The following is a 25,850-nucleotide window of genomic DNA, read 5'->3' on the forward strand; positions in this document are numbered from 1 at the left end:
ACTGCAATAAGCAATTACATAAATGTGTCAAGTGCAGCGTCTGTTTACTCCTCATTACTGTGTTAAATGAAGCCTCACTTCATGGTTACACTAGTGACCATATCCCCCGCGCATCCCGCAAAGGCAGAGGTGTTGCTAACATTCACGATAGCAAATTTCAATTTACAAAAAAAGAAAACTGCGTTTTCATCTATTGAGCTTCTAGTCATGAAATCTATGCAGCCTACTAAATCACTTTTTATAGCTACTGTTTACAGGCCTATACAGCGTTCCTCACTGAGTTCCCTGAATTCCTATCAGACCTTGTAGTCATGGCAGATAATATTCAAATTTTTGGTGACTTTAATATTCACATGGAAAAGACCACAGACCCACTCCAAAAGGCTTTCGGAGCCATCATCGACTCAGTGTGTTTTGTCCAACATGTCTCCGGACCTACTCATTGCCACAGTATGGATCTAGTTTTGTCCCGTGGAATAAATGTTGTGGATCTTAATGTTTTTCTTCATAATCCTGGACTATCGGGCCACCATTTTATTACGTTTGCAATCGCAACAAAAAATCTGCTCAGACCCCATCCAAGGATCATCAAAAGCTGTGCTATACCAAATTGGAAGGCTTCTGACTCGCTTGGAAAGACAGTACCATGCAGTGTCGAAGAGCCCTCACTGCTGCCCAATCATCCTATTTTTCCAACTTAATTGAGGAAAATAAGAACAATCCAAAATAAATTTTTGATACTGTCGCCAAAGTTAACTAAAAAGCAGCATTCCCTACGAGAGGATGGATTTCACTTCAGCAGTGAGAAATTCATGAACTTCTTTGACGAAAAGATAATGATCATTAGAAAGCAAATTACGGACTCCTCTTTAAATCTACGTATTCCTCCAAAGCTCAGTTGTCCTGAGTCTGCACAACACTGCCAGGACCTAAGATCAAGAGAGACACTCAAGTTTTTTAATACTATATCTCTTGACACGTTGATGAAAATAATCATGGCCTCTAAACCTTCAAGCTGCATACTGGACCCTATTCCCACTAAACTATAGAAAGAGCTGCTTCCTGTGCTTGGCCCTCCTATGTTGAACATAATAAACGGCTCTCTATCCACCGGATGTGTACCAAACTCACTAAAAGTGACAGTAATAAAGCGTCTCTTGAAAAAGCCAAACCTTGACCAAGAAAATATATAAACTATCGGTCTAAAACATTCCTCTTAAAATGTTTTGAAAAAGCTGTTGCACAGCAACTCACTGCCTTCATGAAGACAATGTATACGAACCGCTTCAGTCTGGTTTTAGACCCCATCATAGCACTGAGACTGCACTTGTGAAGGTGGTAAATTACCTTTTAATGGCGCCAGACCGAGGCTCTGCATCTGTCCTCATGCTTCTAGACCTTAGCTCTGCTTTTGATACCATCGATCACCGCATTCTTTTGGAGAGATTGGAAACCCAAATTGGTCTACATGGACAAGTTCTGGCCTGGTTTAGATCGTATCTGTCGGAAGGATATCAGTTTGTCTCTGTAGATGGTTTGTCCTCTGACAAATCATATATGTCGGTGTTCCTCAAGGCTCCGTTTTAGGACCACTATTGTTTTCACAATATATTTTACCTCTTGGTGATATCATTCAGAAACATAATGTTAACTTTCACTGCTATGCGGACGACACACAGCTGTACATTTCGACGAAACATGGTGAAGCCCCAAAATTGCCCTCCCTGGAAGCCTGTGTTTCAGACATAAGGAAGTGGATGGTGGAAAATGTTCTACTTTTAAAAACTCAGACAGAACAGAGATGCTAGTTCTAGGTTCCAAGAAACACTTTAAAAAAAATGATTTCACCTTTATTTAACCAGGTAGGCCAGTTGAGAACAAGTTCTCATTTACAACTGCGACCTGGCCAAGATAAAGCAAAGCAGTGCGACAAAAACAACAACACAGAGTTACACATGGGATAAACAAACAGTCAATAACACAATAGAAAAATCTATATACAGTGTGTGCAAATGTAGGAAGATTAGGGAGGTAAGGCAATAAATGGGCCATAGTGGCAAAATAATTACAAGTTATCGGTAAGCTGCTCTGACAGCTGATGCTTAAAGTTAGTGAGGGAGATATAAGTCTCAAGCTTCAGTGATTTTTGCAATTCATTCCAGACATTGGCCGAAAACCCATTTTGGACAGAAAGTTTCTTATTTTAGCAATGTTACGTGGATGGAAAAAAGCTGAGAACAAAGAGATCTTCTGTTGAATCTGTCAATTAATCTTGATGGTTGTACAGTCGTCTCAAATAAAACTGTGAAGGACCTCGGCGTTACTCTGGACCCTGTTCTCTCTTTTGACGAACATATCAAGACTGTTTCAAGGACAGCTTTTTTCCATCTACGTAACATTGCAAAAATAAGAAACTTTCTGTCCAAAAATGATGCAGAAAAATGTATCCATACTTTTGTCACTTCCAGGTTAGACTACTGCACTGCTCTATTTTCCGGCTACCTGGATAAAGCACTAAATAAACTTCAGTTAGTGCTAAACACGGCTGCTAGAATCTTGACTAGAACCCAAAAATGTGATCATATTACTCCAGTGCTAGCCTCTCTACACTGGCTTCCTGTTAAGGCTAGGGCTGATTTCAAGGTTTTACTGCTAACCTACAAAGCATTACATGGGCTTGCTCCTACATATCTTACCGATTTGGTCCTGCCGTAGATACCTAGAAATCTCGCTTTTAAAATGATGCTTTATGCGTCAACTACTATAGTTTACTTTATTATCTTGATTGATCCGTAACTGATTCATAATGTTGTTTGTCACAAGACACAGGGCTCCTTACTGTCCCTAGAATTTCTAAGCAAACAGCTGGAGGCAGGGCTTTCTCCAAAAGAGCTCAATTTTTATGGAATGGTCTGCCTATCCATGTGAAAGACGCAGACTCGGTCTCGAACTTTAAGTCTTTATTGAAGACTCATCTCTTCAGTAGGTCCTATGATTGAGTGTAGTCTGGCCCAGGAGTGTGAAGGTGAACGGAAAGGCACTGGAACAACGAACCACCCTTGCTGTCTCTGCTTGGCAGGTACCCCTCTCTCCACTGGGATTCTCTGCCTCAAACCTTATTACAGGGGCTGAGTCACTGGCTTACTGGTGCTCTTCCATGCCGTCCCTAGGAGGGGTGTGTCACTTGAGTGCGTTGAATCACTGACGTGATCTTTCTGTCCGGGTTGGCGCCCCCCCTTGGGTTTGTGGCATGGTGGAGATCGTGGGCTATACTCGGTCTTGTCTCAGGATAGTAAGTTGGTGGTTGAAGATATCCCTCTAGTGGTGTGGGGGCTGTGCCTTGGCAAAGTGGGTGTGGTTATATCCGGCCTGTTTGGCCCTGTCCGGGGGTATCGTCGGACAGGGCCACAGTGTCTCCCGACCCCTCCTGTCTCAGCCTCCAGTATTTATGCAGCAATAGTTTATGTGTCCGGGGGCTAGGGTCAGTCTGTTATATCTGGAGTATTTCTCCTGTCTTTTCCGGTCTCTCTCTCTACCTCTCTTGACCTCTCTCGTCCTGAGCCCTAGGACCATGCCTCAGGACTACCTGGCCTGATGACTCCTTGCTTTCCCCAGTCCACCTGATTGTGCTGCTGCTCCAGTTTCAACTGTTCTGCCTGCGGCTATGGAACCCTGACCTGTTCACTGGACGTGCTACCTTAGACTGCTGTTTTCAACTCTCTAGAGACAGCAGGAGCAGTAGAGATACTGAGAATGATCGGCTATGAAAAGCCAACTGACATTTACTCCTGAGGTGCTGACCTGTTGCACCCTTGACAACTACTATGATTATTATTATTTGACCCTGCTGGTCATCTACAGTTGAAGCCAGAAGTTTACATACACCTTAGCCAAATACATTTAAACACATGGATCAGACGTTTACATACACTAAGTTGACTGTGCCTTTAAACAGCTTGGAAAATTCCAGAAAATGATGTCATGGCTTTAGAAGCTTCTGATAGGCTAATTGACATAATTTCAGTCATTTGGAGGTGTACCTGTGGATGTATTTCAAGGCCTACCTTCAAACTCAGTGCCTCTTTGCTTGACATCATGGGAAAGTCAAAAGAAATCAGCCAAGACCTCAAAAACAAATTGTACCTCCACAAGTCTGGTTCATCCTTGGGAGCAATTTCCAAATGCCTGAAGGTAACACGTTCATCTGTACAAACAATAGTACGCAAGTATAAACACCATGGGACCACGCAGCCGTCATACCGCTCAGGAAGGAGGAGACGCGTTCTGTCTCCTAGAGATGAACATACTTTGGTGCGAAAAGTGCAAATCCATCCCAGAACAACAGCAAAGGTCCTTGTGAAGATGCTGGAGGAAACAGGTACAAAAGTATCTATATCTACAGTAAAACAAGTCCTATATCGACATAACCTGAAAGGCCGCTCGGCAAGGAAGAAGCCACTGCTCCAAAACCACCATAAAAAAAGCCCGACTACGGTTTGCAACTGCACATGGGGACAAAGATCGTACTTTTTGGAGAAATGTCCTCTGGTCTGATGAAACAAAAATATAACTTTTTGGCCATAATGACCATCGTTATGATTGGAGGAAAAAGGGGGAGCCTTAACTTGGGTCTAAAATGTTGGACCCAAGTTAAACAATATTACCTCAATTAGCCCGACTAACTGGTGCTCCAACACGTCGGCTACTTGGACAATTTGCATTGTGTCCCACCAACCCCTCTTTTACACTGCTGCTACTCTGTTTATCATCTATGCATAGTCACTTTAACTACACCTACATGTACATACAGTGGCTTGAGAAAGTATTCACCCCCTTGACATTTTTCCTATTTTGTTGCCTTACAACCTGGAATTAAAATGGATTTTGGGGGGGGTTGTATCATTTGATTTACACAACATGCCTACCACTTTGAAGATGCAAAATGTTTTTTTTGTGTGAAACAAACAAGACATATTGCAAAGTCAATACTTTGTAGAGCCACCTTTTGCAGCAATTACAGCTGCAAGTCTCTTGGGGTATGTCTCCAGAAGCTTGGCACATCTAGCCACTGGGATTTTTTCCCATTCTTCAAGGCAAAACTGCTCAAGCTCCTTCAAGTTGGATGGGTTCCACTGGTTACAGCAATCTTTAAGTCATTCCACAGATTCTCATTTGGATTGAGGTCTGGGCTTTGACTAGGCCATTCCAAGACATTTAAATGCTTCCCCTTAAACCACTCAAGTGTTGCTTCAGCAGTATGCTTAGGGTCATTGTCCTGCTGGAAGGTGAACCTCCGTCCCAGTCTCAAATCTCTTGAAGACTGAAAAAGGTTTCCCTCAAGAATTTCCCTGTATTTAGCACCATCCAACATTCCTTCAATTCTGACCAGTTTCCCAGTCCCTGCCGAGGAAAAACAAACACACAGCATGATGCTGCCATCACCATGCTTCACTGTGGGGATGGTGTTCTTGGGGTGATGAGAGGTGTTGGGTTTGCACCAGACATAGCGTTTTCCTTGATGGCCATAAAGCTCAATTTTAGTCTCATCTAACCAGAGTACCTTCTTCCATATGTTTGGGGAGTCTCCCACATGCCTTTGGCGGACATCAAATGTGTGGAGCTTTGCAGCTCCTTCAGGGTTATCTTTGATCTCTTTGTTGCCTCTCTGATTAATGCCCTCCTTGACTGGTCCGTGAGTTTTGGTGGGCATCCCTCTCTTGGCAGGTTTGTTGTGGTGCCATATTCTTTCAACTTTTTAATAATGGATTTAATGGTGCTCCGTGGGATGTTCAGAGTGTCTGATATTTTTTGTATAACCCAACCCTGATATGTACTTCTCCACAACTTTGTCTCTGACCTGTTTGGAGAGCTCCTTGGTCTTCATGGTGCCGCTTGCTTGGTGGTGCCCTTGCTTAGTGGTATTGCAGACTCTGGGGCCTTTCAGAACAGGTGTATATCTACATGACAGATCATGTGACACTTAGATTGCACACAGGTGGACTTTATTTAACTAATTGTGTGACTTCTGAAGGTAATTGGTTGCACCAGATCTTATTTAGGGGCTTCATAGCAAAAGGGGTGAATACATATGCACGCACCACTTTTACGTAAAAATTTTGTAACATTTTTTTTTAAACAAGTTATTTTTTAAATTTCACTTCACCAATTTGGACTATTTTGTGTATGTCCATTACATGAAATCCAAATAAAAATCTATTTAAATTACAGGTTGTAATGCAACAAAATAGGAAACATGCCAAGGGGGGTGAATACTTTTGCAAGGCACTGTATTACCTCAATTAGCCAGACTAACCGGTGCACCCGCACATTGACTCTGTACAGGCACCACCTATATATCACCTCGCTACTGTTATTTTCACTGTCATTTTACTGTTTTTATTTATTTACTTATCTATTGTTTACCTAATACCTATTTTCTTAAGCATTTCACTGTAAGGTCTACACCTGTTGTAATAGGCGCACGTGACAGATAAACTTTGATTTGATTTGCAAGAGCGGATGTTTCACTGGTTGTTCGCTGGTTTCAAACACAATGATTGATAGGCAACTTAAACTTCTTGAATTCAACCATTATTGGGTTCAAATACACATTTACATTTGTGAACAGCCACCCACAACAACCACAATCCGTAAAATGCAAATAGATAAAAGAGAGAGCAGCAGTGTTGGAAAAACTGGAATTGGAAAAACTTTGGATGCCGACAGCAGTGGCACCATTGGAAAACATAGCTTGGACTGTAGCCTACAAAAGCCTGCTCCTTTCCCGCAATCCATAAACCACATTTGGTGTCACCATAGTGGTCTCTGACTTGTGGTCAGATTCACTCGGGTGGAACAAACTTAAACGTGTGCCTTTTTTCAATGCTGATTTGAATGTCATTGAGAAAACAGAAGTGTCAAAGATAAATTATTTCACTAACATCCTCAAAGTAATCTAGTTTTTTTTAAGTATCTAATTACAATATTTAGTTACTGTTTTTTGTAATTGTTACTCCCCAACCCTGATTGTCTCAATGCAGCCTTATAATGCTGTGAAAGGATCCAGGAACCCAAATGATTTGGGTGTCTCCCATCCTCCTTATAAAGCGTGTTTAGTTTCCAAAAGGTACTGAAATTGTCAACAAAAGTTACACCCATTGAGCTGCAATAATCACGTAGCCAGTTGTGAAGAGAAAGAATCCTGCTAAAGCGTTCAATGCCACGATTCAGAGAGGACACAGGGCCAGATATGATGGGTCTTTTGTTAGTGTCTAGCAGAGAGTCAATCAGCTCTTTAAAATCCAGTTTCAACTGTTCAGAGCTGCCCTTCATAATGTCATTAAAACCCACATGGACTACGATAGAATCGATGTCCATGTCCTGAGATAGTACAATCGGGAGCAGCTTAGTAATGTAATTTACTCGAGCTCCGGGATAGGAAATTGTTTTTACACCAGGAACGGTCACATGTCAGCAAATCACTGTGTGTCTGAACACACACAAATCCTATTTGGTCACTTGTAACTTGCTGTTTGGACAGTCAGTATTCCAATACGGATTTAAAAAATAGAACTGATTTCAGCATTAAGGCCTGCAGTGTGAACAAGGCTTTAGCACAGTTATCTCCAACCTTGTTCCTGGAGCCCTACCCTCCTGTAGGATTTCGCTCCAACCCCAGGAACTAACCTGATTCAGTTAATCAACCAGCTAATTATTAGAATCAGGTGTGCTAGTGAAAACCAACAGGACAGTAGCTCTCCAGGAACAGGGTTGGAGAGCCCTGATTTAGAGGCATAGACAGTCTCACTCCAAAATGTTTCACATTTGAAATATATATATTTTTTAAATTGAAAGCACACACTATATATATCTTAAAATGTTTATAGAAAAGAGTATAGAGACTACTGGTGATGAACAAGGCTACATATGGAATTACCAGGCACTGTCCTCAGGGTACTTCTCATGATAGGTAACGTCAGGTCTGGCATTATATCACAAAATAATAATGATTTAAGAATTTGTCTAGCGCTACAGAAGAAATGGCTAAAGCAATCAATGTGATTTCTAATGGCTTTCTACTGTGATTTATAACAAACAGGAACACATTTCTCATCCTTGAAGTCGATGGCACAGCACTCACTAATAATACATTTGCAAGTGAGATAATCTAACAGGCCTGACAAGCAGTAAAAAAACAAAGTTCATGTCATTTTTATCGTAGCAAGAAGAGATCAAAAAATACAAGTGGTTTGGGTCAGAGGTGACACAAAATGAAACAAGTGGCTAGGTCACCGAAGACAGTTGTGACCCACAGCACTAAACCATCACAGAGGTCAAACTGAGGTCTCCATCCACCTCCAGGATGTTGACCTGCTGGAGGAGGGTGTGGCGGTGTTTGTAGGTGCTCGTCTGATTCCCGTTGACCACTATCTTGTAGCACTGATCCTCACAGTAAATTGACAGCTGAAAAGACCAAACTAGCCTTATTAGTACTCAGTCTGATATAAAGAGAGAAACAATCCAGCATCTTTAATGTGGATCATCTCTCTAATGAACATCATGCCACAGTCTGAGTGACTAAACCAGAAAGGAAATCAGTATCAGGAAAGGGCTTAGCTAGACAGAAAGATAAGTGGTATGCTTGGTGCTGAAACAATAAATAATTATTCACCCTTGAAACTGAGATTGTATACAAGGTGTGTTGTGTAACGGCACCCTTAGATAAAAGTGGATGGTTCCTGGTGGCTAGTTACCGTGAAAGACTGGCCCTTGTGGAAGGGCATTCCACCAGAGCGCTCCTCCTTTCCCCACTGGTCTCTCAGCTTGCTGTTGCGTACCACTAGGGTCTCGTCAAATCGGGGGTTGAAGTGCAGCGCAATCCCAGAGTTGAACAGTAGGTTAACGTGGAACCTATAGGCAAGGGGGAAAGGATAAGTGTCGGGGGAAAACCATGACAGGAGAACTGCTATTGTTGCACCCTCCAGGATGTTTTGTTGGCCTACCTCTTTCTATTTATTTTTAATTTGAACCTTTATTTAACTAGGCAAGTTAAGTGTCTAAGCCAAGGGCTCATTGACACACTTGCAATACAATGGAAATGAGGTGAACTAGAATTGCTAAAGTTCTTTTATGCTTTTTTTTCATTCAAATATATATAGGATTTTATATTGTAACTCCAGGGGAAGTGTATTTCCCACTGTTATTCTCCTTTACTGTAAAGACAATAAGACAGGATCAGACCTATTGGCATTGGGGTTAACCACTCCCTGGATGTTGATGGTGCGTCCAGGGTAGAGTCCTCCATTGATCATGTTCTTGTATGGAACAGCCTGGATGAAAATGGAAGATTTGAATGAATCACTCATTATGACCAATAGACGTTGATGCGATAGAACTAACTAAATTTGCTCAGCAACACTACAGTACAAGAAAGTAGAAGATAATTTACAAAGAATGGTGGCTGGACATATAGAGGAGGGGCCTGTGACAAGCAACAGGAGAGGGGGATCTTGACAGCACGTTGATTACAGTACTACATTTCCCTGTAAACAGGTTACTGTATATTTACTGTAACTCTGTCACAATCTGCCTAAAGACAATGACAGGTCGTTACACTCACACAACGATACAGTCAGTGTACAGAAAGAGGAAGTAGATCACACTATACAAATATGAACTTTAGTGATCTTAAAATACCCCATCACAGGAAGCATCAGGACTACGAAGCATAAAACGATTCAGTGAAGGAGATGAGGGAGACGTATCACTATGTGACACGCCCTCGTTTGCGGGTCATTGGTTGAAGCCTTATTCAATCACGCCTAACAGGCCAATATGAGCTTTGTGGGTGTACGCTCCTCGTGTCTATATAACACCCTGCACTGTGCAAGATGATGGTGAGATGTCTCCCTCATCTCCTTCAGAAACCTGGGAATACATACCGTAACCCAAATTTATCTTTCAGTCGACTCGGTTCGACATCTCACTATGGGACACTTGCAAAACACCCCGATTGCCAATAGCCCGTTTCCTGAGAAGCCTGTTGTGGTTCATGGTAATGTATCTGATCCATACTACTCAGCTCCAGCACCAATGACTGTGTGTGCCAGGGAGGGTGCAGTAATGACTAGCCCAACTAGCCGGAGATGCCTCTGAACAGTGCCCATGACGTGGCAATTCCTCTAGTGGAATGTGCCCGGACACCCAGTGGAGACTGCAATCCTGGATAACTGTACGCCTTGGCGATAGCCTCCATTACCCAATGGAAGAGGCGTTGTTTGGACCAAGCCCTGCCCTGAGCTGGGTGGCAAAGCAAACAAACAGTTGGTCACAATTCCGGAATGGCCTAATCCTGCCCATGTAGATGCGCAGTGCACGCACCAGACACTACGTGTTAAGATGCCGCTGCTCTGGAGGAGATAAAGGCTGAGGGTGGAAGGGAAAGAGGTCAGTGGCTTGACTACTATAGGTCATGGGAATGACCTTAGGAATGAACGTGGCGTTAGCACGTATCCTAACCTTGGAGAAGTTGGGGGCAAACTGAGTGTATGAAGGGTGAACTGAGAGCGCATGAAGGTCGCTAACGTGCTTGGCCAAGGCGAGCAACAGGGCCTTCTTATAAGACAGAGTCTTAAGATCCACTTCTCCGGGGGTTAAAAGTGATTGCCTGTAAGTGCATCCAGAACCAGCGCCAAGTCCCATGATGGTGCAAGTGGCTTGGAGACCGGATGGAGACCACGCGCTCCCTTGATAAAACTACGAACCAGGGGGTGAGCCCCGATCGTCATCTCACCTAGTCCTACATGGCAGGCTAATATCGCCGCCAAGTAGACCTTAACGGTGGAAAAGGCTTTGCCCTTGTCGAGAAATTTCTGTAGGAAGAAGAGAACGGCAGGAAAGTAACACTGAAAGGGGACCAACTCACGTCTCTCACACCACCTCTCGAATACCCACCACTTCATGTCGTAACGACCTCTTGTAGAAGGGGCTCTGGCGCTCTGAATTGTGGCAACCACGTTTGGAGGCAAGCCCACCGAGTCTAAATTGGACTTCTCATGGGCCAGGCCCAGAGATCCATCAGCTCGGGATGTGGGTGGAATATTTCGCCCTGGGCAGTATAACGTATTTTAACAATATACCTGTATTGATGGACGGACTGGTTTGGGTTTTTACTTTACCTTCTAAAACAATATTTGAATGTTTGGTTTGTTAAATGTGATACGCTGTGTCAGTACTTGACTGATGTTGCCGGGCAAAACACAGAGGCAGTGGCGAAAAGCCATCGCTCTCCTCCCAAAAATATTTTCTGCTGGATCGGTAAGAGCAAGCTTTTGGCACGATTCATCCTGAAGCTTAGAGCGAGCATGTGCAACAACAGCTAGGCTGTGTGCTCCGCTGCCTGAGCCAGAGTGTCCGTCAGTGGGGCAAGGGACAGACTGAATGGTAAGGTGAGATATTTGTAGGCTATGCACTCAAAGGCGAACCTTAGATATCTCCTGTGTGAAGGTAACTAGCTACAATTGCGATGGGACTAGCTAAAATATGTGGGAACCTGCTATTAGTGAGATGTTAAAGCAGTGGAGCTAAATAGCTAACAACGCGAAAGGTGTGTAGGCCAGGCAACAGGTCTACTGTAGCTATACGACAACAAAAAAACACTGCTAACAAGCTAACCGAGGTAACTTCACTCTGTTAAGTGAAGATGAAGTTAGCAGAAGTCCTGAAAATAAGCCATTCAACGCTTTGGGTTGGGGTGGTAACCCACACCAAAAGGAACAGTTAAGTTGAGAGCTAGTTTTCTAAATGAAGCTGCTTTAAGACTAGTAACCAGATGGTAACCAAATAGACTCGAAGAATGAGAAAACCAGAGCAGTGCAGGGGTACACCCACAAAGCTCTGATTGGCCTGTTAGGAGTGACTGATTATGCTGTTAGGCGTGATTTGAATAATGCTTCCACCAATGACCCACAAAATAGGGATGTCCCATAGTGACATGTCTAACCCAGTTGACTGAAAGATAACTAAAATCTGAAAGACAGTGAAAGGAATACAAATCACAGATCTGACAAAAAATGTTTTCATGAGTTCAATAACCAAGAACTGGTTGGCCAATAAATTATCATTATTGATTCAGATCCAGATTAACTCACTGGATGTCCTGGTTGTGCGGGAAATCCTGGATAAGGGAATCCTGGTTGTGCCGTAAATCCCGGATAAGAAGGGAATCCTGGCTGGGCCGGAAATCCCGGATAAGAAGGGAATCCTGGCTGGGCCGGAAATCCCGGATAAGAAGGGAATCCAGGTTGTGCCGGAAATCCTGGCTGTGCAGGAAAGGTGGGCTGAAGGACATAAAATCCCTTTCAATCAGTTGAACTGTCTTCAAATTCTCTGTCCATCTAATTAATATGTTAGGTACTACTCACCGCAGGGTTCTGGAAGACGATGGAGGTCAACTCCACTTTCCCCTCGGCTGAGATGGTGTCCACTGAGGAAAACGGGATACGGTGCTTGAAGGTCATGAAATGGTTCCCATTCACTTTCAACTGAAGACAGAGAACAGAGAACGACCATGAGCAGAGTCATTATGGACCTGAGGACAGTGAGTGAGAGAACAAGTGTCACTCACAACTATTCAAGTTATTTTCCAACCCATGAATTGAAATCCATTTTAACTCCTAAACAGACTAGAATAAATTGAGTCACACAGTAAAATATAATACAAATAGAATACATAACATATAATTTCAATTAAACAAGAGTGAAACATCATGGGCTCCCGAGGGGCGCAGCTGTCAAAGGCACTGCATCTCAGTGCTAGAGGCGTCACTACAGACCCCTGTTCAGGTTCCAGGGTGTATCACAACCGCCCGTGATTGGGAGTCCCATAGGACGGCGCACAATTGGCCCAGCGTCGTCCGGGTTAGGGTTTGGCCGGGGTAGGCCGTCATTCTAAATAAAAATGTGTTCTTAATTGACTTGCCTAGTTAAATAAAGGTTAAATAAAAAATACAAAAGATTATGAGTCACTGACTTCATTAAAATCATGTGGGAGCTCCATAAGCATAATATTTTACAGTCATTTATATAAAACAGGAAATGATATATTTTACAATGACAGACTGAAAAGGTTGTTCTGTAGTCGGAATGTACAGATGTAGGTTCTTAATTTGATCACTCTTTTGTTGATGAGATTTTTCCTGCCAACAGGAAATGCTGACTTTTTGTGTATTCAAGGTTTAAAAAGGCTTCTAACATTTGTAATTTCCCCTTTAAAACAAAAAATTATCAACCCCATTAATTATAATCCATATAATAATTAACATTTCCTGTGACTGCAGGATTAATTTCCTGCTGTAACAAACTGGCTCAAATTAAGATCCTACATCTGTATCCTCCATTTGCTATAGTAGGGGAGGGTTTGGGTGACCTGGAAGAAGTCCCTCTGGACAGTTATCTCGAGGCTGAAGCAGGAGCCATGTTGGAAGGGGGAATGCTGATTCCGCTCCTCTGTCCCCCATCTGGACTGCTGCAAGGTGTTGGTCACCACATATCCAGGGTGACTGTCATAGCGTGGATTGAAGTGAAGGGCAATGTCTGCCCCTGCCCTAGAACCACACTGCAAATTCACATGGAACCTGAGAAAGAGAAAGAGAAAGTGAGACCGAGAGAGATCATGTGCTTCCGGATATGTTAAACAATTCTCGGAAACAAGTTTATATCTGCGCAAAAAATGTGTACTAGGCCTTATCTGGACTGGAACGCACCCACTGACTCTCTCGAAGACAACTAATAAGGACATGTATTATCAAAGCTTATATCGGTGAGTGGTGACCCACCTGTCTGCCCTATGGTGAACTCTCCCAGTGATAGTGATGGTCATCCCCTCCTGAAGCCCACCTTGGATAGAGCCGGTGAAAGGGAGACTCTGGGACATATAATAAACAGAATCATTAATGACAAACTCAATTGAATAAGAATGGATAAATGAAATTAAAACAACTATTATGTAGGCTAGAGGCCATTGACTCTCCTCTTTACTACATCCACTATTACTGCTTGTGTGATAATTATTAATAGGCCTAGGTCTACATAACGGAATACGCGAGACATTCACTGTAGCCTAATAACATACATGTTCAATTTGCACAATAGCATAGCATGAATTGATACTATGAATGTCTAGCTTTGCATATATTGATTTTAGAATTAAATATGTGAACTGAAAAAAGCAGACTATAACTGGGAAAATAATGTACTGTATATTGCTGAGAAGCGGATGGGAGCGCATTTTGATTACCATATTTGACCGTAAGCAATCGCCCAACTCTCCCAAAGTTAAACATTAAGAGCATCTACATTTTAAATACACAACACAACAAATCACATAACAAATGGTTTTAATAAACGTACCGGATTATAAAAAGGTTGCTGGTTATAAAATGCCATTTCTCCAAATCTCACTAAATCGAAACGTCTTCTCAGTTGCTCAACGCTCTCTCCGTGATGATATGTGTAGTTTCAGAAATGTGTAGTTTCGTTTTTACGTGCATTGAAGGGGTGGGGGGAGGAAGTAAGTAACAATGTAGCCTAGTTTAGAATTCCCCTACATTGTTTTATCCACTAACGAATACCTCAATACCTTTCAATCATTAACCTGCAATTACTCAGTCAGATGATGTTGCGGGAAGTTGACTCAGAATTGGACAGAGTTTGCTGTGTATAGAGGTCAGTTTGTCTCCATGCACACACACGCATGCTAACATCACATGTAAAATGTAATAACAATGGGAACTTTTTAATTTCTAATAATTTCTTATTCCAAATCCTAATGAATTGCCTGATTGTCACCTTAACCCAAGACAACTAACTGTAGGCTGCCACTGTCCTTTAGACACTTCCATTTGTCTCTCCTGGATTCGGTGAGGATATTTCTCATTTTGGAGTTTTAGTAATAATGCTACAAATACACACATTCATTTGTATTTGTTTCAAAATGTTCTAGAAGAGAAATAACCATGTACTACGTTTGTACTGACATTTTTCACATACTGTATATTGCATGACACACTTTTTGATGTAATCCTGCATATCAGTAGCAGAAGTGTATTGAGCCCACCAGAAGACCACCATAGTGTAGGGAGTCATGGGAGTCATGAACATGTCTGTTCTCTAAATCATCCTCTCTCTTCTGGGAACTGGTGAGTCAGTGGTACCCATATTTGAGGTCAAAGTTTTGAATCCCGGATTGCCCCTTTAAATCAAACCAAACACTTGGAAATGAATCAACTGTATAAATGGTGTCTAGTGGGAATTGTGTGCTTGTAATTTAGCTGCTTAATGTAAAGTGATACCTTTTTTATCTAACTGATCATACATTCAAACTGTTGTAAGCATTCCAAAACAAGACACAGAACCAAATGACGTGAGTTTAGTTTTATTATCTTTCACTGAGGAAACCAGAAACTCTTTCAGAGTGTAGCCACAATCTGTACAAAAATATACATTCTTATGACATAAGAAACACCAACCCATCTTTAAGTAATGTACAATTTGTTTACACAGTGTTTTGTGAGGGAAAAATAGATTTTGAAGCTCTACATAATTAGATGTGAAGTACCTATAATGTAACGTACAATGTAATATAAAGACTTTGTACACATAATAAAATAAATGTTATCTGTACATTAAATAAAACAATTCTATATATATTTATATATTGGATACATTTATCTTTGTGTTGTTATCACTGCTAACATTCAATCACTACAGTCTTTCACAGGGTTAACCTCTGGATGTCCAGCACATTACATTCAGCTACCAACCAAACAAGCATGCGCACATGTCCCTATACACACACACACACAGGGCATGCTGACACAGGCACACAGAGTGCACAAGAGGCAAATCAACATTTGACATTGAACCTCATAGTATTACTTCCTCTTGCACACTGAAGGCTAGAACCTAAGTTGTAGGGTGAGAGAGAGAGAAAGAGAGAGAAAGAGGAAAAGAGAGAAGAGAGCAAGCGAGAGAGAGAGTACAGAGCGAGCGTGAGAGAGAGAGGTAAATTTTAAGAAAGCAAGCGGTTATACTAGACTGTTTGCATTAGCCACTACTAGTACCAAAATGTCAATACATGAACTGCAGTTAGGCAAAGAACAACAAACAACCCAGGCAGTGCATTATGGTACATTTAGCAAGTTGACAAAGATACATTACTCTATATATCGGTTACTCTATTGGCTGTGATACCAGTTGATGTCATTATGCAGGGTAGTCCATTCTTCTGAATTCCTCTGAATCTAATAACAAACAGGCTATTCCTTAGAATTGATAAGCACAAGTTGCCACTGAGAGATGTGTTATTTGTATATGTAGGGGCAGCGAGACTGCAGGCCCTTAGTGCAATGGTCCCGCAGGCAATGATGATGAACCCAGGGCCTTCACACGGAGAGCAAGGAGAGAAGAAGAAAGTAGGATGTGATAGATCAAGGAGAGGAGTGGAGGAGGGATGATTCAATAGGAGAAGATGTTCACGGAGGAGGAAAAAATGATATGGGGAAACAAACGTTGGTGTTGGGGAGGGGGTTTGAGGGGGTTGGCAGTAAAGAGGTGGAGAAGGAGGAGGGGCCCAAGGGAGAGTGAAGTGGAGCAGGAACAGGTGGAGTCAGTCAGTGGTCATCCAGGAGAGAGCAGCGGCGCCCAGAGAAGAAGAGAGGGAGGGAGTGAGTGAGTGAGACCCAAACAGAGATGTCAAGAGAGAGAGGTATGACAACTATTCACAGAAAGGGAGACACAGGAGAGGTGGGACACTCAAGCCTCCAATCACTGCCCACAGAGATGGACAGCATAGAGACAGGGAGAGGGGTAGTGCTATTATAAAGTATACTCTCTTTAAAACATGGACATATTTAGGGAATCAAAACAATCAGCTCTGAAATGAACAGTCACAAACCAAACAGTTTCAACAGGCTATTTCACCTTTTGTCCTGTTCAACCTTTAATTAAAAATGATAACATTTCTATCTTTTAGAAAAAATTCCCTATTGAAGACAACTGTATATAAAGCTGGTGATTTGTATCACAGTCATCCCTTTTAGTTATTTAAATCAAAGGTCTTACAAAAAAACATACAGTAGGCCCAGGTTTATCGGAGGGCTACAGCTCTCCACCATAAACACATTCTTATTCACACACTCATACAAACACCCCATGTTCTCCCGGCTCCATCCAATGTGACATCACTGGAGGCAGAGGGATCAACAGGTACATTGTGAGCCATGAGTGAACCCAACGCCATCAAGAGTGGCATCCCCATAGACATAGGAGAAGTATTTTAAATATATACAGAGTGTATATACAGTATATCGCAAGTGGGATTCTGGTCTTTAGGATACATACTCGGCTGACTTCCAGAAGTGTCCTGGATGGGAGAGCCTGCGGTTGAGCTTCGGCAGCTTTTCCAGCATGTCAGTCAACTGGGTGAAGGAGGGACGCTCTTTTGGCTTGAAGGACCAACAGGCAGACAGTATCTCCTACAGTACAAGGGGCGGGGGGGGGGGGGGGGGGGGGTATTTATATAATCGTACATCCATCATTATAGCTATACACACACAACGTAGATGTATAGCTGGGACCGAGAGTTTGAAATACAGCTTCTATCTCAAGGCCATCAGACTGCTGAACAGCAATCACTAACTCAGAGAGGCTGCTGCCTACATTGAGACCCAATCACTGCACTTTCATAAATGGATCACTAGTCACTTACACAATGCCACTTCAAATAATGCCACTTTAATAATGTTTACATATCTTACATTACTCATATCACATGTATATACTGTATTTTAAACCATTTACTGTACCTTGCCTATGCCACTCAGCCATCGCTCATCCATATACTTACATGTACATATTCTCATTCACCCCTTTAGATGTGTGTGTATTAGGTAGTTGTTGGGGAATTGTTAGATTACTTGTTAGATATTACTGCACTGTCGAACTAGATGCACAAGCATTTCGCCACACTCTCATTAACATCTGCTAACCATGTGTATGTGACCAATAACATTTTATTTTATTTGATAACCCATTTAAAGGTTTTGGCTCTGGTAGTACGAGTCAGTCTGTTTTAATGATATCACTCGCACACTGAGAATAATATTGTTTGTTTTATTATCATGTCAATACAGTACACTAAGCTTCCCAGAGGACATCACACTGTCACAAACTGCTCTTTGAACTTTGACCTTACCGTAACCTCCTTGCCCAGGCTGACCTTTGCCAGGACCTTCTTGATGCCCTCTCCGCTGCCCACCTGCCAGATGGTGGCCTCTGCCGGCTGGTTGGTGAGTGGCCAGCCACGGGCCTGCAGCTCGTACCAAATGGTGCTGGGGGTGAAATATACTGTATGGTTAGCCCCTCAGTCTTAACCCTGTATACAAACAGCATACACACATTCATTTCATGGGGAGCCACATTTCAACCGATTTATGTATGTATCCCCAAAAAATCCAATGTTGTTTGCTTTGAGCTAAGTTTTCTAAAAGCATTCAGATGTCCTATATTTAAGTAAATGCAGTATTATTATTATGGCAGGATATAAGATGGCCGGAAATGGTGTGCACCCAAAGGCGTAGACGTCTGCAGCGTTGGAGAAAGGCAGGCGGTCCTCATGGTTCCCAGTACCCATCCTGCGAACGATCTCAGGGGCCAGGTAGTAGATCCAGCCATGAGGGAGCCTTAGTTCGTTCTCTCGCCTGGACACACACACACAGACCCAGACACATAAACAGATACCCACAGATGGAGAAACGTACACTTTGATCTTTCATCTGGACTCAAAAGGTATAGAAGTATGCTTCTCAGAGTGTTCAACTTTTTACAAAGTGTTTTTTTGCTTACCTCTTGTGGTACTCTTGTACCACTCCAGACATTCCAAAAAGACCAAAGTCTGTGATTACCACTTTGTTTGTGTCATAGAACACATTCTTGGACTTCAGGTCCTTGTGAACGATTCCTTTAGCATGAAGGTAGCCCATACCCTGAGGAAGAGGTCAGAGTTTTGTTACTTTCAGTGAAAGGAAGAGTAGGCTGCTTACAATGTACTTACAATTAAAGAGAAGTTGAGTAATACCACACCTTAACAATTTCCTGAGCAATCTGCCTTGTCTTGTTGATGTCTAGTGTGTTCTTGGCATCTCTTACAACAGAGAATAGTGTCCGACCTTTGCAGAAACTGAGAGAAAACAAGAAGAAATGTCAGGGGGGAAAGGGAGTGATAACTGGATCATCTCGTTTCTCTAAACAAAGCCTTTCCTGGTTTCCTCATTTGTTAAACCAAGACACATTTAATACTTTTCATAGATTGATTCAAGGGTTCCAGCTTTTCCCTGCTCAACTCCCTTACCATCCCCACCTCCCTTTCCCCCTTCCCTCCCCCTAACCTGGTGATGATGGCGAGGTGTGGCGGGGCCATGCAGGCCCCCATGAAGAGGACCACGTTCTCGTGGCGGGTCTGCCTGTAGTTCATCACCTCCTTCTTAAACAGCTTCAGGTGGTCCTGATTATTACCATCTATCTCTAGCAGCCGGATGGCCACCTCTCCATGCCAGCGCCCCTTATGCACCTTCCCCCAACGGCCCTGGAATAGGGAGGTACAGTATGGGCACTTGTGTTATTAGCTACCCTGAAGCCTATTTTTAATCTTCCTTTTCAAGGAACTCTAATTGAATCCATTGGCCTTTTTTTTAAAGGAGACATGCAGATACCAATTCACTTGAATATGAGCCCTACTACCCAGTGGTGTAAAGTACTTATGTCGTTTTTTGGGATATCTGTACTTTACTACTTATATTTTTTACAACATTTACTTCACTAATTCCTAATGAAAAGAATGTACTTTTTACATTTTCCCTGACTCCAAAAAGTACTAGTTGCTTAGCAGGACAGGAAATTGTCTAATTCACAGACTTATCAAGAGAACGTCCCTGGTCATCTCTACTGCCTCTGATTTGGCAGACTCACTAAACATAAATGCTTCGTTTGTAAATGATGTCTGAGTGTTGAAGTGTGCCCCTGGCTATCCATACATTTTAAAAAAAGAAAGAAAATTGTGCTGTCTGGTTTGCTTAATATAAGGAATTTTAAATTATTTATACTTGTACTTTTGGTACTTAAGTATATTTTAACTATTACATTTACTTTTGATACTTAAGTACATTTTAAACCAAATACTTTTAGACTTTTACTAGACTTTTTACTGGGTGACTTTCACTTTTACTTGAGTAATTTTCTTTTAAGGTATCTTTACTTTTACTCAAGTATGACAATTGGGTACTTTTTCCACCACTGCTACTACCCCACCTCTGGGTAGATACACTCGATGCCTGCCTGCCTGCAATATATAGCAAGCCATGGCCACGTGACTCACTGTCTGTAGGAGTGAACCGTCAACCTCGTCTACGAGGTGGTGTACCTAATAAACTGACCACTGAGTGTACAGTACCAGTCAAAAGTTTGGACACACCTACTCATTCCATGTTTTTATTTTTTTTTTAATTATTTTCTACATTGTATAATAAAAAGTGACGACATCAAAACTAAATAATTACAAATCATGTAGTAACCAAAAAAAGTGTTGAAACAAACCAAAATATATTTTAGATTTTAGATTCTTCAAAGTAGCCACCCTTTGCCTTGATGACAGCTTTGCACACTCTTGGCATTCTCTCAACCAGCTTAACCTGGAATGCTTTTCCGACAGTCTTTAAGGAGTTCCCACATATGCTGAGCACTTGTTGGCTGCTTTTCCTTCACTCTGCGGTCCAACTCATCCCAAACCATCTCAATTCGGTTAAGGTCGGGTGATTGTGGAGGCCAGGTCATCTGATGCGGCACTCAATCACTCTCCTTCTTGGTCAAATAGCCCTTATACAGCCTGGAGGAGTGTTGGGTCATTGTCATGTTGAAAAACAAATGATAGTCCCACTAAGCCCAAACCAGATGGGATGGCATATTGCTGGTAGCCATGCTGGTTAAGTGTACCTTGAATTCTAAATAAATCACTGACAGTGTCACCAGCAAAGCACCACCAGACCATTACACCTCCTCCATGCTTCACAGTGGGAACTACACATGCGGAGATCATCCATTCACCTACACTGCGTCTCACAAAGACACGGCGGTTGGAACCAAAAATATCAAATTTGGACTCCAGACCAAAGGACAGATTTCCACCGGTCCAATGTCCAATGCTCATGTTTCTTGACCCAAGCAAGTCTCTTCTTATTATTGGTGTCTTTTAGTAGTGGTTTCTTTGCACAATTCGACCATGAAGGCCTGATTCACACAGTCTCCTCTGAACAGTCTGTGAGGCATTTATATGGGCTGAAATTTCTGAGGCTGGTAAATCTATTGAACTCATCCTCTGCAGCAGAGGTAACTCTGGGTCTTCCTTTCCTGTGGTGGTCCTCGTGAGAGCCAGTTTCATCATAGCGCTTGATGGTTTTTGCAACTGCACTTGAAGAAACATTGAAAGTTCTTGAAATTTTCCAAATTTACTGACCTTCAACACTTTTTTGGTTTCTACATGATTCCATATGTGTTATTTCATAGTTTTGATGTCGTCACTATTATTCTACAATGTAGAAAATAGTAAAATTAAAGAAAAAAAAATGTCCAAAATTTTGACTGGTACTGTATATTTAACACTATGTAAAGCTGTAGTCATTCACCTTGCCAATGAGCTCCCCCAGCTCCAGCTGCTCGTAGGGGATGTCCCACTCCTGCAGGTACACGCTGGTCTGGCTGGCCTTACGGGAGATGGGTCCCCTCCATCGGCCCCTGGCCATCCTGCCCCGGTAGCTGGGCAGGTCCTCTAACTCGTCCCCATCACACTCTCCATTTGTGTGGCCCTTCTCTCTGCTCTCCCTGCTACCATTTCCCTCATCCTCCTCTCCTAGGTATTCCTCCTCTTCTGCCTCCTCTTCCTGAATACACAGAGACAAAGCATGCACAAATTGTGTCATGTCAATCCAAACAAAACATACATTTAGGCCGGTATTCCATGTAATTGCAGATTTCAGATTTCTGGATCAGTTTCAGAAGTCTATTTGATTTCTTTGCTGGTTTATCTGCACACAACAGCACAGGTAGAGAGATCGGAATAAAAACTGAAACCCAAACAGAGAAACAATCTTTTATTAAGTTCTCTATATGGTCAAATGATCACGTCAGTATCATTGCACCACATAATTAACTAGACTAGAGAACTGTCACTTGATCAGGTTATGCTGCTGGGTGGTTTCCCAATCTCAAAAAATGGAACTGTTTTCTCTTTCACTTTTTCAGAAAGTACCGAACAATGCAACCGATTTGCTGAGTTCTTCAAGGCTAAAATCAACACCATTCGAAAGAACATTGTATTCTCCAACCTCAACCCCACTCTGGCTCCTAACCCACCACCCATATCTGCCCCCCCTCTAAGTGATTTAGCTCTGGTCTCACCTTCTGCTGTGGTAGAAATCCTCTAATAAAATGAAGACTACCAGTGGCCCCCACGACCCTATTGTAACATCACTGTTCAAAACATACTCAGCTGCTCTCAAATTGTTCAGCAATTCTCTCCATACTGGGCAGGTGCCATCACTGTTCAACATCACTGTCATCACCCCCTTGCTCAAGAAACCATCCCTTGACCAAGACCTTCTCTCAAACTACAGGCCTATTTCCAACCTCACATTTTTATCTAAAGCCATGGAGAACATACTGGCAACTCAGCTTCAGTCACACCTCAGTGCTAACCATCTTTATGAAGCTCTCCAGTCTGGCTTTAGGCCCATGCACAGTACTGAGATAGCCCTGGTGAAGGTTGTAAATGACCTGCTCATTGCTGCAGATACAGGATCCTCCACCATCTTGGTTCTTCTGGACCTCAGTGCTGCCTTTGACACAGTAGATCAAACCATTCTAGTGCAGCCCCTCAGACAGCACACTACCATCTGTGGGTCTGCCCTAAACTGGTTTAACTCCTCCTTTCTAACCGCAAGCAGTACGTCACCCTCAGTGAGGCAAGATCAGAGGAGTCCATCATAGCTTGCAATGGTAGGTGTTAGGACCTATCCTCTTCCTGCTCTACATGCCCCCACTTGGCCAGCTCTTCAGACAGCAGTGTCCATTTCCACTGCAACGCAGACAACACACAGGTGTGCATTAAAACAATGCCTTATACAACATCTGCTCTGTCAACATTGTCCAACTGTCTGGAAGAAGGCAATTCTTGGATGCAGAACAACTTCCTCCAACTCAACAGCAACAAGGCAGAGGCAATGCTGACAGACATCCTCCAGCAGATCATTGTTGCAGCATCTGCCCTGCAGCATCCGCCCTGCAGCATCCGCCCTGCAGCATCCGCCCTGCAGCATCTGCCCTGCAGCATCCGCCCTGCAGCATCCGCCCTGCAGCATCCGCCCTGCAGCATCCGCCCTGCAGCATCCGCCCTGCAGCATCCGCCCTGCAGCATCTGCCCTGCAGCATCTGCCCTGCAGCATCCGCCCTGCAGCATCCGCCCTGCAGCATCCGCCCTGCAGCATCCGCCCTGCAGCATCCGCCCTGCCATACTTGGCCACATCATCCCCCTCGACTCAATCATCAATAATTTGGGTGTGAAATTCAACAATGCTCTCTCCTTCAATACCCACATTAGTCACGTCTGTAAAAGGTAATTCTTTCACCTGAAGAACATTTCCCGCCTAAGACCCTCTCTCACCACATCTGATGCAGAATAGCTAATGCATGCATTCATTTTCTCCAGAATTGATTATGGGAACACAATACTTGGGGGACTGCCTGCACATTCAATTAATAAACTACAGCTCATCCAAAAGAGTGCTGCAAGGATTCTGACACAAACAAAAACATTTTGCCCAGATCATCCACATCTTTGCTGATCTCCATTGGCTACCAGTTCCTCAAATCATCTATTTGAACATTCTCCTCCTTGTCTAAAAAACAATAAATGGCATCTGAATCACCTACCTGTCAGACCTACTCTCCCCCTTGAACCTCCACGCCCTTTACATTCAAGCCACGCTAAACTCCTCCATGCCCCCAGGAGCAGGCTCCACACAATGGGGGACCGTGCCTTTTCCTCCCATACACCATGCCTATGGAACTCCCTCCCTGATAACCTCAGGGCTGTTCAGACTGTTGTGGCCTTAAGACTCATCAGCTGGCCTTCTCCTAGACTTTGATTGTTGCTTTCATGATATGGTTAGATATACAGTGCATTCAAAAAGTATTCAGACCCCTTGACTTGTCCACATTTTGTTACATTACAGCCTTATTCTAAAATGTATTAAATTAATTTGTTTTCCTCATCAATCTACACACAATACCCCATAATGACAAAGGGAAAATAGTTTTTTTGACATTTTTGCAAATGTATTAATGATAAAAAACAGATACATTTACATAAGTATTCAGATCCTTTACTCAGTACTTTGTTGAAGCACCTTTGGCAGTGATTACAGCCTCAAGTCTTCTTGGGTATGACGCTACAAGCTTGGTACACCTGTATTTGGGGAGTTTCTCCCAGTCTTCTCTGCAGATGCTCTCAAGCTTTGTCAGGTTGGATGGGGAGCGTCGCTGCACAGCTGTTTTCAGGTCTCTGCATAGATGTTCGATCGGGTTCAAGTACGGGCTCTGGCTGGGCCACTTAAGGACATTCAAAGACTTGTCCCGCAGCCACTCCTTCGTTGTCTTGGCTGTGTGCTTAGGGTCGTTGTCCTTCTGGAAGGTTCTCCCATCTCCACAGAGGAACTTTGGAGCTCTGTCAGAGTGACCATCAAGTTCTTGGTCACCCCCTGACCAAGGCCCTTCTCCCCCAATTGCTCAGTTTGTCTGGGCGGTCAGCTCTAAGAAGAGTCTGGTGGTTCCAAACTTCTTCCATTTAAGAATGAATGTGGCCACTGTGTTCTTGGGGACCTTCAATGCTGCAAAAATATTTTGGTACCCTTCCCTAGATCTGTGCGTCGATACAATCCTGTCTTGGAGCTTCTCGGACAATTCTACGGCATGCACTGTCAACCGTTGGATCTTATATTGACAGATGGACTCCAATCAAGTTGTAGAAATATCTCAAGGATGATCAATGGAAACAGGATGCACCTGAGCAACATTTTGAGTCTCATAGCAAAAGGTCTGAATACTTATGTAAATAAGGTATTTCTGTTTTTTAGATTTAATACATTTGATGAAATTTCAAACAAACTGTTTACACTTTGTCATTATGGGGTATTGTGTGTAGATTGATGAGGATTTTAACAAATGTAATCCATTTTAGAATAAGGCTGTAATTTAACAAAATGTGGAAAAAGTCAAGGGGTCTGAATACTTTCTGAATGCACGTACATATTTGTTTTCTTTTTTAAACTATTTTTCTATTTAATTGTATGCACTTTGAGATTATTATTGTATAATGAAAAGAGCTTTACACATGTAATTCATTAATATTATTATTATATTCCTGCCGCTAGGGATTTTGGGTACTCACCGATCCTCCTTCCTGTCCCTGAGATGGAGGTTCTGATTGGGCCAGTTGCTGTGTGTCTCTGTGGGGACAAGCATCATAAACAGGGGTTCCTAACTTTAACCTAACCCTGTCTAGTAGAAACTATGATAACTATGGTGGACTTACAGTAGACAATGTGAGTGAAAAACCACAGCATTTTAAATGGTCTTTACTCGGACTCTACAGTGACTTTGTCATTAAAAGTTGTTGTCTCTTACCCAGTGCCATGGTGGCCTTCAGAGTCTAGTCCAACAGGATACGGTGAAGAGGAAACGTCTGT

The 25,850-nt window shown here is 42.7% G+C and overlaps 2 protein-coding genes across 4 annotated transcripts in view; both read right to left on the bottom strand.

The window, feature by feature from the left end:
* Positions 1-7,865: 7,865 nt before the first annotated feature.
* Positions 7,866-14,534, bottom strand: LOC111949381 (galectin-9). The gene is made up of 8 exons (XM_023966487.2): positions 14,410-14,534; positions 13,836-13,924; positions 13,427-13,634; positions 12,423-12,542; positions 12,150-12,338; positions 9,241-9,329; positions 8,754-8,910; positions 7,866-8,463 (listed from the first exon to the last, which is right to left on the bottom strand). Exons 1-8 carry the CDS (start codon positions 14,443-14,445, stop codon positions 8,317-8,319), a joined length of 1,035 nt encoding a protein of 344 aa, XP_023822255.1. The 5' UTR covers positions 14,446-14,534; the 3' UTR covers positions 7,866-8,316.
* An 883-nt stretch (positions 14,535-15,417) lies between these two features.
* Positions 15,418-25,850, bottom strand: part of LOC111949379 (kinase suppressor of Ras 1-like) — a 59,091-nt gene continuing 48,658 nt past the window's right edge. For all 3 annotated transcript variants that reach the window (XM_023966483.1, XM_023966485.3, XM_023966486.2), the window contains 10 exons: positions 25,789-25,846; positions 25,553-25,610; positions 21,735-21,989; positions 19,446-19,642; positions 19,141-19,237; positions 18,904-19,043; positions 18,627-18,758; positions 18,254-18,389; positions 17,401-17,534; positions 15,418-16,440 (listed from right to left, as the gene is read on the bottom strand). In XM_023966483.1, coding sequence (XP_023822251.1) covers positions 16,362-16,440; positions 17,401-17,534; positions 18,254-18,389; positions 18,627-18,758; positions 18,904-19,043; positions 19,141-19,237; positions 19,446-19,642; positions 21,735-21,989; positions 25,553-25,610; positions 25,789-25,846 — 1,286 coding nt within the window. In that variant the 3' untranslated portion in view covers positions 15,418-16,361. The remainder of the gene's footprint in view (positions 16,441-17,400; positions 17,535-18,253; positions 18,390-18,626; positions 18,759-18,903; positions 19,044-19,140; positions 19,238-19,445; positions 19,643-21,734; positions 21,990-25,552; positions 25,611-25,788; positions 25,847-25,850) is intronic.

The sequence above is a fragment of the Salvelinus sp. IW2-2015 genome, linkage group LG22, assembly GCF_002910315.2.
Source record: "Salvelinus sp. IW2-2015 linkage group LG22, ASM291031v2, whole genome shotgun sequence".
NCBI classification, from domain to species: Eukaryota; Metazoa; Chordata; class Actinopteri; order Salmoniformes; family Salmonidae; genus Salvelinus; species Salvelinus sp. IW2-2015.